At 51.7% G+C, this 19,626-nt stretch overlaps 1 protein-coding gene across 2 annotated transcripts; it reads left to right on the top strand.

Annotated features, from left to right (window-relative positions):
* The first annotated feature begins 34 nt into the window (after nucleotides 1-34).
* CCDC134 (coiled-coil domain containing 134) lies at nucleotides 35-18,628 on the top strand. 2 transcript variants are annotated; one of them, XM_058741163.1, is made up of 7 exons: nucleotides 35-172; nucleotides 1,993-2,111; nucleotides 2,985-3,106; nucleotides 3,293-3,377; nucleotides 5,649-5,830; nucleotides 6,124-6,195; nucleotides 14,597-18,628. In XM_058741163.1, exons 2-7 carry the CDS (start codon nucleotides 2,009-2,011, stop codon nucleotides 14,720-14,722), a joined length of 690 nt encoding a protein of 229 aa, XP_058597146.1. In that variant the 5' UTR covers nucleotides 35-172; nucleotides 1,993-2,008; the 3' UTR covers nucleotides 14,723-18,628. The 2 variants fall into 2 exon arrangements, with proteins under 2 accessions (XP_058597146.1, XP_058597147.1); XM_058741164.1 differs by lacking the exon at nucleotides 35-172 and adding an exon at nucleotides 361-496.
* Nucleotides 18,629-19,626: the final 998 nt, after the last annotated feature.

Here is a 19,626-nt window from a genome sequence, read left to right as displayed (position 1 = left end):
GCGCTCATTGGCCGGGAGCGGCGCGGTGGGCGGGGCGGCGCGCGGGGATCCTTGAGCGGCTGCTAGCGCCAAGTGTGGGGTTTCGCGTCTTCGGTGTTCACCCCGCGGACCCTGGAGCCGGGCTGCACGCTGACGTCCTATCCGCACTTCCCTTTCCGCACCTCCTGGCCTGGTAGGTGGGGACAGGGGTCCCGCGCAGGCAGGCTCCAGGTGGCGAGGGCAGGGCGTGGGGTAGGTGGGGACCAAGGACCCCCGAACCGGTTGCTGGGGGTAGAGGGTGAGACTCGCGGCCCCGAACGCGTCTGGTTGGAAGGACTCGTTCTCTCCTCCGGGAGCCCCGCAAGGCTCGGGGCAGCAAGCCGGGTCCGCGAGCCCGCGTAGCGGTCTCAGAGCCCGCCACCGCCACGCCATCCTTGCAGAATGTGTTCAGAGTCGCATACCCAACCTGGAAGAGGTCTGGGAATGCACGGTGCGAGGAGGAGAATTGAGAGGCTGGGTAAGTGGGAATAACAGTGGAAAAAAGCAGGATCCGCCCCCACGCATTCTGCTTTTTCGGTTTTCCTTTCCCACTTCTCTCCGGCTTCAGTCATTACCGGCTGTCTGATACCCTGGCCCCAAGTTCTGCCCTAGTCCGGGTCTGGTTCCCTTGAGTCTAGAGCGTGGCGTTGGAAGGCAGGTCCTGGGTGAAGTTGGACTACTCCTTCCCATTCTTTAGGCTTCAGGTGTCCGGTCTTTGTAGGGTGGGGGCGGTTCTCTGAATGACCTCTGCCAGCTCAATAACTGAGCATCAGTCCCCTGGAGCAGGCGTCCTGATAAACCAGTGGCATCTTTGAGGTAGCCTATGCTCATTTAGACTCTTGGTTTAGCCTGGGAATGGCTGAGTGACTTTGGGCAGTCATCTGGCTTTTCTGTGCCTTGGTTTCCACATTGGTAAAACTGATCAACTGTCATCAGTGTGAGGCCTCCTCTGACCACTGTGTTTAATATTGCACCCCACCAACTCCTTCATCCTTCTGTGCTTGTTTTACAAGTTTATCGATCTTCCGTTTCCCCTACTAGGAACGTAAGTACCATGAAATGCAGTAATTTTTGTCTGCCGTAGGCACTGCTGTATTCCCAGGTCTAACACAGTGCCTTGAACGTCGTACTCAAAAAATAATTAAGGAATGGTGCCTGAATAGAAATAGGTGTTACTTGTGGTGCCTGTAGTTCCAAGTGAATGAATGGCAGCCTGCTTATCCAAGATTGTGCTGCCTCCATTCCTGCCTGCATCCCTTCTTCTGTTCTTTTTTTTTTTTAGGTTTTATTTTTAAGTAATCTCTACTCCCAATGTGGGGGTCAAACGTAAACCTTGAGATCAAGGGTTGCATGCTCCACTGACTGAGCCAACCAGGTTCCCCAGCACCCCCCCCCCCCCCCCGACTTCTTTTGTTCTAACGACAGAAGTCAGAGAAGGAGGGGAAACTCAGAAGTTTCACATCCCCCCTGACTGCCTGGACTTCCTTAACCAGATAACCTTCTTGGGGTCCAGGATGAGGGGTGCTAAAATGGAATGATACTGGCCAGCCCCCACTTTCCCCAGGCGTGATGCCTTACCCAGTCCTTTTTCCCTAGAGCAAGGAGGTGACTTCCTTATCTCTTTTACAGGTGAAAAAGCTGACATTCCAGAGGCTAAGCTATTTGCCCCAGGGCCCACAGACAGAGGCAGAGCCAGGGCTCCAGCCCAGAGCTCTAGACACCAACCCCTGTGCTCTAAGCATTCCTTTATTGCCAATATTATCTTTTCTCCTACCTCCTACCATCCCACAGTGTTTATTGTGTGTCTGGTTGGTCACAGGCCCTGGGCTGGGGATGGGGCTCCGGGGCCTCCCAAAGCTGGGTTCTTGGTATTTGGAGGCTATATCAAGTTGGGAAGTTGCTATTCACCTGCACTCTTTATTTTATATAACCAAGCTCTGGATCTCACCTCCTCTCTCTGGGTTACTTTCCTAGCTCTAGGATCTTGGATATGGACCTTCTTCAGTTCCTGGCCTTCATCTTTGTCATGCCATTGTCTGGGACAGGAGTTACAGGTACCCTGAGGACCTCCTTGGACCCAAGCCTAGAGATCTGTATCCTTTGGGGTTGGAGGTGGGGGTTAATGAGCTGTTTCTGAAGGGTCTGTAAATAAAGTCTGTACCCACACCCCCTTGGATTCCAGAGCTGGAGCAGACTCAGCCTATGGGAATAGGGGAGAAAAGGTGAGGTGCTCTAATCAAGCCTTGATCAAGTCAATTTTCTTCTGGTCCTCAGTTTTTCCACATGTTAAATGGAGAAGGCAAAACATACTTCTCAGAGCCATGAGGGCTCTGAGGATTGTACATGTGCTTTGCATCTTATGGGTGAGACGCTGGGTGGAGACCCAGGGTGGAGGCCCTGGGATACAGGGGCTACCTACTCTGGGCCAGACCTTGGGGACACAAGAAGAATCAGGACCAGTCATCCCTGGTTTTGAGGAATTCACAGGCCTCTCACTATACTTTGTGGTTAGCCCTTTAATGAAACATGGTGGGGGAAGAGGGGCAGGGAGAAATACTGCGCTGTGGCTTTTGAACTGGGTCATGAAAGAATAGAAATTCATGGAGAAGAGTGGGGGTGGGGGCATCCCAGGCAAAGTGTAAAGCGGGAGCAGAGGAGTGGAGGTTCTGGGAATAGTGAATGGTTGCAGTGGATGATGGGAAGATCATGAGGAGGGGAGGTTAGGAGCCAGGTCCTGAGGGTTGTGTTCAGGGCGTTGGATGTAGACTCCTCAGTGAAATGGACAAATGATACCTTGCAGGATGCCTCTGCTTCTCAGTTTGTTTCTTCTGTGGGAGTGGGGGCAGGGGGAGTGTCTCAGCCATGGGCATCTATGGCCCTTGCAGATACTTGCTGTTTGGGAATGGGCCCTCTGGATTGGGACCACTGGATTGTCCAGGCCAGCCCCTTGACTTAATGCCACCCAGATAAGAAGATGTTTGAGGTGAAGCGGCGGGAGCAGCTCTTGGCACTGAAAAACCTGGCACAGCTAAATGATGTCCACCAGCAGTATAAGATCCTTGACGTAATGCTCAAGGGGCTCTTTAAGGTGCGTGTGGGCATGGGACAGCTCACCACCAGGTCTTTGGTCTGGGCACTGATAGATGGGTAGGAGTTCCCTGAGGGGCTGGTATTTAACAAGGGGGAACTACACAGATTTGAAATAGATTTTAAATAAATAGGGCCGTCTGTGAAGGGCTCTGCAGAGCCACTCAGCCTGGGTGGGTTCCCTCAGGTGCTGGAGGACTCGCGGACAGTGCTCATTGCTGCCAATGTGCTCCCAGATGGGCCCTTCCCCCAGGACGAGAAACTGAAGGATGGTATGATCTTCCCAGTCTTGCTCTTTCCTCCTTCCCACCACCTTGATCTTCTCTCGCTGCTCCTTTCCTCCTTTTCTCCTCACTCTTTTTCCCTCTGGAAGTATCCTCTTATAAAACCTTCCAAGTGGTCCCCTTGGGTGTATGGACACTTAATTCATATTTCTCTGGGCATTTCCAGGCTTCAGAGCCAGTTTCTGGGCCCCTGACATGGATATAGTCCTTTGTACTGTACTGTGCTTGGGGCAGGGGAAACGGGGCGGGGAGCCTCTGCCCACAGCCCCACCTCAGGGGCTCTTGCCTTTTCTATCACCCTGACCATTCTGGTAGAGAAGGCAAGCGTTGTTCCCATTTATAGGAGAAACACAGAACAGACCTATTGAAGGGACTTGCCAGTGGGGGCAGTTAACAGCACTCTTTTCTACTGTTTTAAAGCCTCAGTCCCCTTAAATCCTTTTTGAGACAAGGTGGGGAAAACAGATAAATAAGAGAGAACGGAATGTTTCTGTGTCCCTTCATCCCCTTTTCTAAGACTTTTTCTCCAGTGGTAATTCCCTTCCCACCCCCTGTTAACTGATTATATTCTAACGATAAAACATTAGATTATACTGTCTGAGAGAGGATGGAAATAGAACTTATATATCAAATGGTGGGCACTTTATAAATATCATCTCAAATCTCCACTATAACTCTGAGGAAGGCACTGTTGCCTTCATTTTCCAGGTAAAAGAGGACAAGTGTTTTGCTCTTGCAAACCTGTAAACCAAGCTAACTCCCGAGTTCTTTGAGGTTCAAGATTGTTCTGAGGTCCAGAGGTCCCTGCTCCACTAGTCTTAGACCCAACTTGGCATGTCTTTGGAGGAGTCTGCTTTTCTCTGTGTGGGCTGGCCAGTGCTGGTGAGGCCTGCCTGGGTCTTATCTGCAGGGGTGGCTCAAACAGGGACTTCTGGCAGGGCTGGGTATATAGTTATTTTTCATGATAGTCTAGGTTGGGGGGACCTGCCGCCATGGTGGACACACTAAGTTAGTCTGAACTGATCTGTTGACCAGAGGAAGGATATTAGTGAGAAAGTTAGTGAAATTCAGATAAGGTCTGTTGATTAGTATCAACGTTAATTTCCTTATTTAGATAATTGTACAATGCTTATGTAAGATGATAACATTAGAGGAAGCCAAGTGTAGGAGTTTTATGATGCATGATGGAAGTCTAAAGTTATTTTAATATAAGAACCTCAGAAGCATTTAAAATAAAATTGGCGGGGGGGGGGGGGGGGCTCAGTCAGTTGAGCATCCGGCTCTTGATTTTGGTCACGATCCCAGGGTTGTGGGATTGAGCTCCATGTCAGGCTCTGCACTGAGCATGGAGCCTGCTTAAGATTCTCTCTCTCTCTCTCTCTCTCTCTCTCTCTCTCTCTCTCTCTCTCACCCCTCCTCCCTTCCTCCCTCCCTCTCCCCCTTCTCTCCCTCCCCCCTCCCCCCTTCTCCCTCTCTCCTCCTCTCTCCACTTCTCTCTCCCCCACCCCGTCTCCCCTTCTTTCTCCCCTTCTCTCTCCCCTTATCTCTCTCCTCTCTCCCCCTTTCTCCCTGTCTCCCCTTCTTTCTCCCCTTCTCTCTCCCCTTCTCTCTCTCTCCCTCCCTCTCACTCCCTCTCTCCCCATCCCCTCTCCCTTCTCTGCCCCTCTCCCCTGCTTGCACATGCTCTCTCTTTCTAAAACAAACAAACAAACAAACAAACAAACAAACAAACAGATATTTAAAATAAAATTGGAAGATATTAAGAAAACCAAAACAAACCCTAATGTGTTCCCTGGTCATCCTAACAAACCTGACTCCTCACATACACTGCAGCTCTGTGTTAACACTGGGGCCTGGCTCTGGATGTTTGGAGGCCAAGTTGGGGAGGTCTGACCCAGCCAAGCCTCATGCAATACATGTCTTCAATGTGCGAAATGGTACCCACCTCTCTGGTCCTTAAAACAAATGAGTTTTCTAAGCTATGAGATATAGCCACCCGAGCCTCTGTTTCCCATCTGTAAAATGGGAACAGCAGCCACATCTCCTTCTAAAGGTGGTTTTGAGGATTCAGTGTTCTGGGGGTCATAAAGCCCTTAGCATACACTACACATGTGGTCAGCCCCTATGGATAGTGGGCACAGTTCCCTTCTCTGAGTAGTAGGCTTAGTGGGCTTCCATTCTCTGAAGGGTGTCTGGGGCTGGCCAGGTGGGCAGGAGAAGGGCATCTGTCTTGGCCACTCATCAGGATCCTCTTGCCAGCTTTCTCCCAAGTAGTGGAGAACACAGCCTTCTTCGGTGACGTGGTGCTGCGCTTCCCGAGGATTGTGCACCACTACTTTGACCACAATTCCAATTGGAATCTTCTCATCCGCTGGGGCATCAGCTTCTGCAACCAGTCGGGCGTCTTTGACCAAGGACCCCACTCGCCCATCCTTAGCCTGGTAAGGACTGGGGGCAGAGGAGGTTCAGGAGCCCTCTGCCTGGTGGTGCACCATGAACCTTGCATCTGCCTTCAGTTAGGCCTGAATGTCAGCCCTTGGTTGTGGTTTCTGTGATAAGCCTCGGGGCACCTTGAGATGCAGTCTCAAGGGGTTCTGTGCTGACCTGGGTCCCTAGGGGTCATCACCTGTTTCACGTCTGCCTAAGCCTTGGGCCTGAGTCCCACTGTGGAGGGAGTAGCCGCGGGTAAGGAGTCAGGAGAGGCAGAGGATGACTAACTTTTCCTCATCCGCAGATGGCCCAGGAGCTGGGGATCAGCGAGAAAGACTCTGACTTCCAGAACCCATTTAAAGCAGACCGCCCAGAGGTAAGCTGCTGGGGCCTATGGCCATGTTTGCTCTGCCTCTGCGGGGTCATGGGAAGCCAGGTCATACTGGGGATGGGACACCTGGGGTGGAGCATGAAAGCCTTTGACTTGGAACCAGACATGGCTTGAGTCTGGATCCACATACCATTATTTGCTCATTGGTGCCTTTGGGCAAGCCACTGCCCCTGTCTTAGCCTCAGGCTCCCTGTCTTATCATGGGGTATGGACCCCGGCTGTGGGGGATAGTCAGAGCCTATGAACACACCCATCCTGATGTATAGTAGGCATCTCACATCAGGTGGCTGCTAGGCAAGGTCAGGCCGTGCTTCTCTACCCTTGAGCCTTTGAGCACTCAGCCAGGCTTCTGTCTCACGTTCCTGCATATGCTTTCAACCTAGGGGACTGAGGTGGGCTCTGAGGGCTGAAGGCTACAGGGTAGGACCACAGATGGGGACATGCAGAGTAGAAGGGAGGAGGGAATCAGGTGGCAGGGCAGTGCATCAGGGGCAGGAAAGCCTGGAGGACTGGACTTGTCAAATCATAGGCTCTCCTCTGGTGTAGGGAGGGGTGTCAGGGTCCGTGAGGGGTCTAGGATTTTAGCCTGCTACTGTTTCATGGATACTGACAGGTCAGAGGCATCAGAGTTCATTATAGCAAAAGCAATATCTGGCCTGTTGGCCTGGCCGTGTGGGTTCCCCATGTTCAAGTCATCCACAGTGACACAGAGGGGCCCAGGCAGATGCTGCACATGCAGTGGCTTTGCATGAAGGTGAGGAATAGCGAGTTTGGGATATTCACAGCCTTTGTAGTGAATAGCGGCAAACCTGCTTTTTGAGGGGCGGTCATCCTGTCACCCTTCCAGGTGGTTCTCTGCAAGCAGTCCTGACAAATAATACCCAGATACAGAGAGGTCAGGGCTTTGCTTTCTTGTTGTACCCAGTGAGAACGTGCAGGATGCTCAGGGCCGTGGTTGATTGCCTCCCCCACAGTTTACCTGTCAACCCTGTGTGTTTTGGCTTAACTTAAATTTCCACGTGAACGTGCTATTCAGTCTGATTGATCAGTAGAGGCCAGGACCAAATGTGTCCTAGACCAAATGTCTCATATTGCCATTTGATTCTGGCTACCATCAATAGGACTCTAAGCAGCAGGATGAGGCCAACCTGCAGTGTTGATCTCAGCCCCCCAGCTTGCAGACTCAGCCAGCTAGGATAAGTCCTGGGTGGGCCAGTAGGCTTTTGTTGTTGTTGTTGTTGTTGTTGTTGTTGAATGTTTATTTTTGAGAGAGAGGGAGAGAGAGAGAGCGTGAGCAGGGGAGGGGCAGAGAGAGAGGGAGAGACAGAATCCGAAGCAGGTTCCAGGCTCTGAGCTGTCAGCACAGAGTCCGATGCGGGGCTCAAACTCACGAACCGCGAGATCATGACCTGAGCCAAAGTCGGATGCTTAACTGACTGAGCCACCCAGGTGCCCCACCAGCAGGGTTTATATTAGACAGTCAGAATAGTCTAAGGCCAATCTGTTACCCATGACCACCCACACAAGAGTTTAGACTGACCTATTGATCTTTGATGTCATTGTCAACAATTACAGGGAGCAATAGATGGACCCAGAGCAGCCCTCATCCCCAGTGAAGACACATTTCATGGCCCACTGTCTCCCATCTGTCACGACATGGTTTGAGCCACTGTTATATTGTTTCTCTGAGCCCTGAGAGCAGTGTCACTATGGGATTGCAGCCTCATTTGCCCTATGTGGCATAACCCAAGGCCACTCAGGCATCAGGAGCAGCAGATGGATTTGTATCTGTCAGATTAAAACAGGTTGTATTGGCCTTTGTGCCTGCACAGGGTCACTTAGGGAGCTGCTTTTGATGGCATCAGGCACAGCAGAGTAGTTTACTACTAACCACATCCCTGTGAGTTTTCCTTTCACAGGGCTGAGATGACACACCCAACAGCCAATCACACTATCAGCTGCAACTGCCACTTGGCTTGGACAGATCCTAGGATTGTTTGCCAAGTGGTGGTGCTAGATCAAAGAGACCAAGAGGATTAGTTGTTCCCTCCCCAGATGCTAAGATTATTGCTACAAAATCGGTGTGGCACATCCCAGGACCTAGATAGAAGTCCACTTTTTCTCCAGTCCTCCTCTACTCTCACCTGGAGCTTTCTTTCATCCAGAAGGGTCAGATGTGAATGGGACAAGGGCATTTGTCATTTTCAGAGACCCATCATACCTTCCATCTTGGGCCACTGTAGGGGGACTTGGCAGGGAGCATACTTAGCCAAACGGTCATTATCCTAATGATTTCATGTCATACCATTTCAACCAGGGACTCTAGGCAGTCAAGCCAGAAATACAGAGTCCTCTGCTTCATGCCCGTCCATGGTGGCAAGTACAATGCCACATCTAGTACAATGATGTATTTAGATGGCGAAGCCAGTTAACTGGGCACTATAGGCTTGATCAGCGTTTTGATTCTGGTTGGTGTCATCAGAGAATGGGCCTTATGATGGGCATCTAAACAACTGACCCGGACTGTTCAGTTGTCAACCATAGTTTGTTTCCATACTTCATGGCCCCAAAGAGGAATGGCTGCCTTTGATCTGCCAGTCTTCTGATATGGACAGCTAGGACGCTGACAACGGTCGCTAGAAATAAGACATGCACGGTGTTAGGAATATTATCTAGGCAAGGGTGGTGGCTTTTAATTCAGATCATTGTCCGACTGGCCTTGATGGCATTATCACCGGGGCTGGATGGCTGCCACCGCCAATGCACAACAGTGTCTAGGATTCCCAAAAGCACCCCTGGATTTGATGATTCGCTAGGAAGAATCACGGGAATCAGTGTACAGTTGTGCTCATGGCTGTAGTTGATTATAGCAAAAGAATGCAAAGCGAAATCAGGAAAGGGAAAAGGCTCTTGGGGTGAAGTTTGAGGGAAACCAGGCACAAACCTCCAAGAATCCTCTCCCAATGGAAGCACCCAGGACATACTTAATTTCCACAGCAACAAGATGTGACATGTGAAAAGTTGTCCTGAAAGGAGGCCCATTAAAGACTCAGTGCCTAGAGTTTGTATTGGGAGCTGGTCACTTAAGCTCCCTCTGCCCAGTGCATTCCATAATTCCAGAGTCCCAGGACGAAAGCAAGGGGTTCAGCATAAACTCTATTGTTTGCACAGTTTAGGCTCAGTGAGTCACTCTTATCACTTGGTGGGAGTCGTCCCAAAATCCAAGTTCCCAGACACCAGCCAAGATACAGCCCTAGAAACAGGCCTTTCAAAGGATAGCAGTCGGGCCAGCTATGTTAACTCTTGCACAGTACCATTAGCTCTTAATTTAGGTGAACGATCAGTGAGCCAGGCCTGAGTATTTAGGGGAACCTCTGAATCAAGAGCCCCTTTGAACCAGTGGCTTTGCTTCAGGCAGCAGAATGGGAGGTAAGGGTTTCCCTGCTAGGGTTGCTGTTACCTCATCACATAACATCCCTCGAGATTGCTTGCTATAATCACAACCCTGATAAATGGCCAGTGTAAGAATAGTCAGGGCTGGGGCGCCTGGGTGGCGCAGTCGGTTAAGCGTCCGACTTCAGCCAGGTCACGATCTCGCGGTCCGTGAGTTCGAGCCCCGCATCAGGCTCTGGGCTGATGGCTCGGAGCCTGGAGCCTGTTTCCGATTCTGTGTCTCCCTCTCTCTCTGCCCCTCCCCCGTTCATGCTCTGTCTCTCTCTGTCCCAAAAATAAATTAAAAAAAAAAAAAAAAAAAAAAAAAGAATAGTCAGGGCATACCCAGCAAGAATACAGAAGGACACTCAAGGCCATGGCAAATTGCCTTTCCCCGGGAGGGGCACCCACATGCTTTATTGCTGTGAGGCTGGCTCTCCTGGCCCTGCAGGTCACGAAGGCCTCTGACATGGGAGGAGGGTGAGAGCATAGACCAGAGAGAATGGGTGCTAGGATAGATTGAGTTTGGCTTTGTCACAATGTACTCTGCTTGGAAGTAACCATACCAGCAACATGCTTTCCTTACTTCTCATTGGCTAGGGATGGTCTCAAGATTTTACTCGCTTTTTAGCATCCAGCATGGACCTGTCCCACCAGCAGCCCAGGCTTGCTCAGCTCCCTTCATGCACTCTCTGTGCTAGTGAGTGTTCTGTACATAAGTACTTCTTATGTACCCATAACTAGAGTCAACTGGTGTCAGGCTGTATGCTGGCCACTGCCCCTGTCCAGAGGGAGCTGGCCCTCTCCCTGCTCACAGTCTGTTGGGGAAGGTGGCAGGGAAACAGTCCCAATCTAGCATGATCACTGCACCAGTGGAGGAGGGAAGTGTGATGAGCTGTGGAACCCTAAGAGGGGACCTGACCCTGCTTCAGCAGGTAGGTGGTGGAGGCTCTGGGATGAGTAAGAGCTGCTGGGTGGACTGGCCTGGAGAAGACCCTCTAGGCCAAGGCACTGGCTTGCACAGAGCCTCGGAGGCATAGCACATGCATTTATTTATCATTTGGTGAGCATCTACCGAATCCCAGCTGCTAGAGAAGCAGAGTAGCCCTGCTCTCCTGGGAGTGCCATTCTAGTTGGAAGATACAGTCAATAAAAAGCATATAATAATGGGAGGTGGTGACAAGGCTATGGAGAAAAAAGCAGGGGAATGTGCTTAAGGAATCAGGGATGAAGTGGGAGTACAACTGCTATTTCGTGTGACTTAGATGCAGAAGGTCTTACTGAAAAGACCTGAACAAGGTGAGAGAGTGAGTCTTGTATCTAGAGGAAGAACATTCCATGCTGAAGGAGCTGCAGTGCACAGGCCTTGAGTTGGAAGCATATTTGGAGGGGGAAGGGGAAACGTGAGAAGAAAAGGTCAGAGTAGGCCAGATCACAAGACCCTTGGGGGTCTTCTCCAGGCCTTTGACATTTACTCTGAGACACGTGGAGAACAGGGTGATAGGCTCTGACTTCCCCCTGTAGAGGATCAACCTGGCTGTTGATCCTCTGTTGTGGAGAGTAATCTAGGGGACCAGGGTGGGAACAAAGACACTGATGAGGAGGCGGCTGTGCTGGTCCATTTGGGAGTTAATAGTGGCTTAAACCAAAATCAGGGTGACAACTTTGAGGATGATGAGATTCTGGTTGTTTAGAAGGTAGAGCCAATAAGATTAGCTAAGGAAGCAGATGTGACATGAGAGGGATGTAGTAAGAAGGACTAGAAGACTTTTGGCCTGCATACATGCAAGAATGGGGCTGCCATTTTGTAAAATGGGCACACTGTGGTGGGACAAGTTTGAGGCCTGGATAGGGGAATCAAGACTTTGTTTCTGGACCTGGTGAGCATCTGAATGAAGATGTCAAGGAGGCGATTGGAAATAGGACTCTAGATTTCAGGTTGAAGCTGGGACTGCCAATGTGAGTCATGCCTATGAAGGAAGGTGTGGAGAGCCGTGGTACAGGTCATGTTCCACCACCCCGGGGCAGGTAGAGTGTCAGGACAGATAGAGGGCTGCATCCAGGGACGTGCCTACTGGTAGAGGAGGGAGGATCGGGAGGAACTAGCAAAGAAGCCCCAGAATGACAGTGTGAGAGTAGAAACCCAGAGAGGATAATTTCTGAGACCCTATGAGAAAAGTGCAGCAAAGGGAGTGAGTGGCTCATAGAATCTGCTGGAAGGCCAAGTAGTGTGAGGCCTGAGAACTGGCCAGTGGGTTTAGCAAGATGGACACTGGCCATCAGAGATCATAACATAAGCTGTTTGAGTGGAGCAGTGGGGACAAAGGTTGGATTTTGAGAATGAGAGGCAAGGAAGTAGACGCGGCAAAAGCAGACTACCTTCAAAGAGCTTTCTTTCCAAAAGGAACAGACCAATGGGAACATAGCTGGAGGGGGTGTGGATTCCAGGGAAAATTTTAGTCAGATGGGAGAAACTAGGCATGTTGGCATGTTGATGGGGACAGCCCATTAAGGAGGAAGAATTGATGGTGCAGGGGCAGAAGAGTTGCTGGAGCCCCATCCTGAGGAAGGAAGGCAGGGGAGAAGATCTGGCGCCTGGGGGAAGAGTCCATCTTGTCTGGAAGAACAGGTTGCGCACAGAGGCGGCTGGGTTGGTGGGAGTGGAGGTGGGAGCTTGTGGAATTTTCTTCTGTTCTTGAAATAGCCAGGTCATGGTCTGTGGGGGAGGGGAGGAGGGTTGGGGGGCTAGAGAAGGTGTGCCTAGGAGAGCGGCTGAGGGAGCAGACCAGGAAGACATCCTGGATTGCCAGGCAGCATGAAGGGCCCGCTGGAGGTTAGCATCAGGAATTTAAAGTAGGCATTAGTTAGGCCTAGTGGGGAAGGGGTCTGAGAAAGGGAGAGTCAGTGTTTCTCTTCTGACCCAGCTAGGTGTGGGCCCTCCTGGTGAGGCTAAGCCAGCTGGGGTTGGAAGGCCCAGATCTTCTGACTTGCTGTACCCCAGCCAGAGCCAGAGGGTATGGGGTCCTCTGTGACCTGGGAGGTCAGCTCCTCATCCCTCCCAAGAGGATGAGAATTAACTCCTAGCAACAGGAGGCAGAGTGTGGTAGGGGGAACACTGGTCGGGGAGGTGGGACGCCTGGGGGCTCGTCCCAGTTGTGCCTCCCACTTGCTGTGTGACTTAAGTATATCATCTACCCTCCCTGGGCCACACTTCTCTGATTTCACCCCACCTTCCAGACTCTCATAGTTCAGCCTAACATGGCAAGTAGATTTCTGCACAAGGTAGAGCTTCTAGTTTGTTTTTAATGTCTGCCTCGATCACACATTTGTCCTAAGAACAAATAAAGCAGGCATATTTCACAGCATAGTTAACATGAGTTTGGGGTACTATTATGGTATTTCACATGCTAACATGATTCACTTGTTCATTTAAAAAATACATACCGAGTGCCCTCTATAAGCCAGGCAGGTCTTGTGCTAGGGACTCGTGAACAACACAGGATCCTCCTGTCCTCACAGAGAATGTTTTCCAGTGGGGGCGACAGGCACGAAGCATGTGATCATGAGGGAGAAGCCCTGAGAAGGAAATGGAGGAGCCAGGCGGGATTCAGGGCAGGTCCCCCAGGATGGCGACAGCTGAGCAGGAGCTAATGTGGCAAAGGTGGCAGGGGCTGGAAAGAGCATTCTGGGCCTTCACAGCACATGCAGAGGCCTGGGGGTGGAAGGGAACAGGGAACCTGAGAGCCCAAAACAGGGAGTGTGAGGGAGGAACACAGAGGTGGGCAGAACGGGCCTGCAGATGGAGCATGTGGAATTTTATCCTGAGAATAATGCAGTCATAGAAGGGTTTAAGCAGGAGTGTGACATGGTCAGATTTGCATTTTGGAAAGAACTCACTGCAGTGAGGAGAAGGTCTTGAGAGGCACCACAGTGGGCGTGGAGAGCACTGGGAGGCTCCGAGTCATTGGGAGAGAGGTGGGGGTGGTGATGAGGGTAGCCATAGGGGAGACGGAGAGGAGGAGATGAGTTTGAGAGACACTTAGGAGTTAAAACGAGCCAGGCCTTGGCCAAGGAGGGAGAGGGGTGGGGGCCGGGGCCTCACTCTTCACGAGGACGGTGACGTTGCAAGAGGACTGGGTTTTTGCGAAGATGGAGCCATGCCAAGTTTGGGGCACATTTGGGACATCCTAGTGGCATTTAGACATGGAGATGCAGGTATGAGGGGAAACTGACATACATACCTAACAGAAGCCATGAGTTTAGATGAGCCAGTCTGGAGAGGGCAGAGGGAGAAGAGCAAAGGCCCTGGGAATCGCAGTCGAGAAATGCGTCCACTGAAGTCCTCCTCCTCCACCCTGACTCATTCTGGGTTCTTGTCACCTCATCAAGCACCACCATCCCCGCACCGTGGAAGCCGTGAGCCTGGGCACCACGATCTCCTCCACCTCTTTTTCAGGGTCTGCCAGTTTGACCTCTGGCCCTCTGCTTCCCATGCACTCCTTTGCCTGGGCTTCTCTGCAGCTTGTTCACAAGCAGCAGGATGCCTGCGGTCTCTTGCTCTCACTGGTTGCCCTCTCCTCCTCAGGGGTATAGCAGCCAGGGCCCTGGGGGGGTCTGTGGTTGTCTTGGGCACTCAGTCCCCTCACCCTGAGAGAAGTCTGCTTATGGTTTCTCAAATGCCCCATGTAGGTTCACACCTTAGCACCTGTCCCTCTTCCTGGAATGTCCTTTTCTTCCCTCATCCTGTCTGCTTGGTGAGCTCCTGGTTGTTTTTCAAGACCCTCTAAGCAGTTTTCCCCAAGCTCATTGAACTATCTCGAAAGAGTCTGCGGGCTCCTTGAGGGCAGGGCCTGTGTCTAGGTGATCTTCCTGCTGCTGCAAGCCCACAGCAGCCTAGCCTCAGACAAACTCTTTGCTCCCCACAGACTAAACCAGACTGTTGTTTTTCTCTCAGTTCATTTCCAGCACTGACCCTTTCCAGAAGGCCCTGAGGGAGGAGGAGAAACGCAGGAAGAAAGAGGAGAAGCGGAAAGAGATGCGAAAAGGCCCCCGGATCTCGAGATCCCAGTCTGAGTTATAGCAGGAGTGGCCCAGGGCTCAAGGGGCCAGGAGGAGACCAGTCCGGAGGAAGAGGCAGAGGCATCTACTGGTGGTGAGAGCCAGCTCTGGGAAAGGGGAGGTGGCCTTTGCTCAGCCCCCTGAAGCTGGCTCTGCGCCCTAACTGAAGTGACTGGGCCACAGAGGGCTGGATTTCCTTCCTGGGGCCTTCCTGGAGTGGGTGCCAAGAAGGCCTTCAGAGGATGCCATGCTGCAGATCAAACCATGTTGAGATGCTAGGGGAGGCTGGAAGGATCCTGGACTGGACCCTCCCTTTGAGTTAGGACCGCTGACCAGCCAGCTGCCACCCTTCATGAGGAGGCAGCAAAATCAGGCTCTGAGCCACTTGTGGAAGTGCCATGCCTACTGATGGCCCCACTGTGGCACTGAGCTGCTCAGCACAGGTCCCAGCCCCCTGCAGAGACACAGGAGAAGCCAGCAAGCCCTCTGGGCTAACCGAGGCTGATTTGGGCCCCTGGGAGCTGTGAGCCCTTTCACAGGGTAGGGGCCTGGAGGTGGGGGGTGGGTGGGTACCAGAGGTCCCTACAGATGTAGAAACTACCTTAGAGGATGTTCCCACCTCATCAGGAGGAGCCCCAGGCCCTAGCAGGGCAGCGAAGCAGGGGCTTGGCTTAGGCCTTCTCTTCCCCTTCTCAGCACCATCCTTCATGAAGAAGTGTCCCGGGAGGGTGTTTAGCCAAAGACCTTAGAGCAACATGATCTCTGTCCTCTGACATCTGGGACGGTCCGTGAGCAGGTGCAGGGTAGAGTCAACTTGTCCTCCAGGCAACTCTAGGAGATCCTTGGCCTGTGGGTAGGGGCTGTTGGGAGACAGGCTGTAGCTCTACAGGAGGCTGTGCTTTGTAAAGGCAGAGCTGCTGCAAGCTGGATTGGTGAGACTGAGCTCCCCATAGTAGAGACCAGTGGCTGTAGAGCAGGGAAGCTGCAGGGGAATTAGGCCCTGAATGGGCAGCTACCCTGTAATAATGCCCCTCCCAGGCAGAAGAGGGAAAAGCTCTGGTGGGAATTCTACTTAAGTCTCTTTGACCTGGCCAAGCCAGGTCTGCCCCTTAAAAGAGGAGGGACGCATGACCATCCCAGAACCCCCTAGTCCCCCACCACTGACAGAGCCCAAGAGAGACCTGAGTCTTGTCTCAGCCCCTCAGACTTGCCGAGTGATCCTGGCCCAGCCCGTCCCTGTCCTGTAGCTTCACTGGCAAAATGAATTTGATAATGTCTGAACCCTCCCCAGCCCTAAACTGCTTCTCTGAGGCTGGGGCCTGGTTTCTCAGTGACAGATGCCCTTCTCTCATGGTTCTTCACCATCCCATAGGTTTGCTGAGCATCCCTATTTACACAGCCGAAGAGAAGGACCCAGTCTTCCCTATCTTCACCTCTGTCCCATCTGGCACCCCCCATCCTCCTAGGCTCTTCCTTCTACACTTTTCGCCTCTTCATCTTGGTCGATTCCTTCCTCTTCATCCTCAAAGGGGCCCAGGTTTTCCCATCTGACACCTTCAAAGAAACAGGCAGAACCACTCTGCTCTCCCCCTCTCCTTCCCTTTGATGCCGTTGCTGATTGTCGTTACTTGTTCCTGGGATTCCCCCTCAAGTCTTACTGCAGACAGAGCCCTCTCACCTCGAGGCCCAAGGGCACGTGTTTGTCCAGCTTCCTTACAGCTAGGATTCAGTCCCAGGAGCAAAGTGCCATCAACCAGATGCACCAGCCTGTGTGGGAGTTGTGCCGGTGAAGGTAGTGGCCACTGGGACCAGAGGTAGGGGGTCAGGGGGTGGGGGGTTCTAGTGGCCAGACCAACACCAAGGGTGCCCAGTGGTGGCAACAGTGATGTCTTCACTGGTGTTTTCAGCATGGTCTAGGATGTTGTTCCTGTCTGCTGAGCTTCCTAGTTCAATCTCAGGCACCCCTGGAGAGTCTGGGAGCTAGCTCCCCTGTGTCCTCTGAGGCAGGATTTCTCAGCAGTGGCACTATTTACACTTAAGGCCAGATAGTTCTTTGCTGTGTATATGAGGATGGCTGACCTGTGTGTGTAGGAGATTTAGCAGCATTCTTAGCCTCTGCCTACCAGATGCTAGTAGCAGTCTCCAGACATTACCACATGACCCCCGGGGACAAAATCTCCTTGGTCCACAGCGCTTGTCCCTCCTTATCCAAGCCCTACATCTTCCTCTGCTGTCCCCAGTCACTGCCCTCAGAGAGATGCTGTTGGAAGCTCCTTGAGATGATCCTTCCAGGCTTCTGGGCTGCTATGTTGTCCTGGTTCTCTGCCCTTAGTCTCAATCTGCTTTGTCTCTTCCTGATTCCTCTTTCCTTCCCCACCCCTTAAATGAAGAGTTTTAGCTTCGTCTCTCCTCTCTGCTCTTTTCTGCTTGGCACCTTTATCCTCTGAGACCCCAAAGCTGATGACACCTTCCCTCTTGCCACTGATGATCCTCAGTCCTTAGGTTTCAGCTTATCCAAAACCAAACTTGTAATTTCCCATCCCCAAGGCAGCCTGATCTTTGTGTCGAACCATGGGGTACATGTTCTTGCGTAATGCTGGAGGAAGTGACAAATCCTGAAAGATTGGGGGAGGAGGGAGAAGGTGACAAGGCACTGCGAGCAGAGGCCTAAAAGGGGAGGCATCAAAGGCACTCAGTGAAAAAGCATGTGCAACATTCTCTCCTATGACCTGTAGTAGTTGCCCAGTCTGTGGTAGATCTCTGCATATATGGTTGTCTAGTCCCTCCCTTTCCAGATGAAGAACCCAGGTCCTGAGGAGTGACTTGTCTAAGACTGGTCCACTCTTGAGAGCCAGTCTCTGTTCTCCCAGCCAGGGCAAGATGCCCGCGGGGAGAGATGTTCAATTAGGTGGGATCCAGGGCCATAGGGACAATGCCAGTGTTTCGCTGGGTGCAGTGCAGCCACATTTTTTCTGCAGTTTCTCCTGAGCCTTCATTTGTGCTCCCTCAGGCCACTTTGTTAGGCCCCACCGCTTCTAGGCAGATCCAGTAGGGAGTTGTGGGGACAGCGCAGAGTGGGAGGTACTGTGCCCGACCTGCTGCTTAGGTTGCCCTCTGCAGGGCGATACTCGGGCTTTGGGTTGGGAGACCACTGGACCAAACTGAGGTATGGTAGTCCGAGACAGTCACCCCTCAGTGGGGGGAGCCCTGTGAGAGGTGCAGTCCAAGGTGGCACTGCCCAACTCCATGCCTGATCCAGGGCAGGGCATCAGGGTTTAGTTTTCTGTTTCAGGGTGACACTGGTAGGTGTAGTCTGCGTATAAACTCTTCTGCATGTAAACAATGAAGAAACATTCTTGTCCTTTTTTCCCCCCAAAATAAGTCACTTTTTTCTTATGTTATACATGTTCATTATAAGAAGTAATTTAAACAATACTGAAACACCAAGAAGAAAATAAAATTCACCCTAAGTCCAACCACTCCCATAATAATCATGACTGACAACTCAGCTGTTGGGCCTTCCAGCCTTTTGCCCTTCATGTGAGCACATAGATCCCTATTTTTTCGATTGCAGTAGCTGCTTTGTACGGGCACATACTATATGCCAGGCCTTATGCCAAGGGCTGGCTGCTGGCAACTCCTCCTGCCTCAGGGCCTTTGTCTATATCATCTGTTCCCCTGGCTACACTAGACATGATTCCTCAAAATTTTAGGTTTCATCTTAAATGTCAGAGTCCTTTAACTGACAACCTAAGTTAGGTCCTTTGTTAGTTTCATCACCCCCTTTACTCTCCATTGATTACCTGTACCTTACCTGCTTTCTATTTTTGTTTAATGTCTGTTCTCTTCACTAGACTGGAAGCTCTGAGAGGGCAGGAACTGCCTTTTTTTGCCTGTCAGAAATGTTCAATAAATGTTGTCAAGTGAATGTGCACATGATCTCTAATCTTCAAAACTGAGAGGACACTTTTCCCTGCATTTTACAGATGACAAAATGGGAGGCTTAGAGCAGTTAGGCCAAGGTCACACTGCATAGTGGATCCATATGTCTGCCTCCACACAGGCTACTACGGGCTCTCCTCTTTACCTCAAAAGCGACAGCTCTGTTAACATACTTTTCCTTTTTAACAATATATTGTCAGAGCATTTGTCAATAGGCATTTATGCACATGACCTTTAATGATATTTCATTCCATTGTGTGGATGTAATTTATTCATCCAGTCCTTTATTGGGCTTCCCAATATTTGCCCCAGTTACGTCTCTGAACTTATATATTTGCGCACTTTGAGCACTCATAACTTTTATTCCATAGGATAAATTCCTACTGGTCTGCACATTTGTTTACATGGAGACCAGCTGCAAGGTGGGGCAGTGGGAACTTGTGGGCGGGCTGCACGTCAGAATCTCTGCTTCACGGCCAAAACGCTCAAGCCTGGGTCACACCTTAGGAGGCCTGTGGTGGGTCTCGGGCTCTAGCATTGCTTTAAAAGTCTGCAGGAGGTTCGGAGGGACCGAGGGTGAGACCGTCGGAGTAAAGCGCTTGGTCGCGGCAGGTGCAAAGGCACAGAGGTTGTAAAATGCACTCTGCACTTGGGACAGTTCACGGCCCACGGCGAACCTCCATTTCCGCCTTTGCAAGGGGCTTGCTAGGAACGCGACTTGAATGATCGAGACTCCTCCGGGCCCCAGTGCTGGGGGCCAGGTTTGATTCTACCCGCTCTCCTAGGCAGGCTGGGCGGGGGAGCAGCTGGGAAGATGACGTAATGTGCTCACAGCGCGCTCCGGGGGCGACCCGCAAGCGGGGGCGGAGGGTGTTAACCCTTCCACCCCCAGCCGGTGGATGGACTAGCTTGCAGAGGCAGATCCACCTGAAAATGGAGCGGCGCCTTTAAACAAGGGGAGTAAGGTTGGGCTGAGGACCCGGA

The sequence above is a fragment of the Neofelis nebulosa genome, chromosome 8, assembly GCF_028018385.1.
Source record: "Neofelis nebulosa isolate mNeoNeb1 chromosome 8, mNeoNeb1.pri, whole genome shotgun sequence".
NCBI lineage: Eukaryota > Metazoa > Chordata > Mammalia > Carnivora > Felidae > Neofelis > Neofelis nebulosa.
Note: the sequence above shows the minus strand (reverse complement) of the source record. Positions and strands in the feature narration are given on the sequence as shown.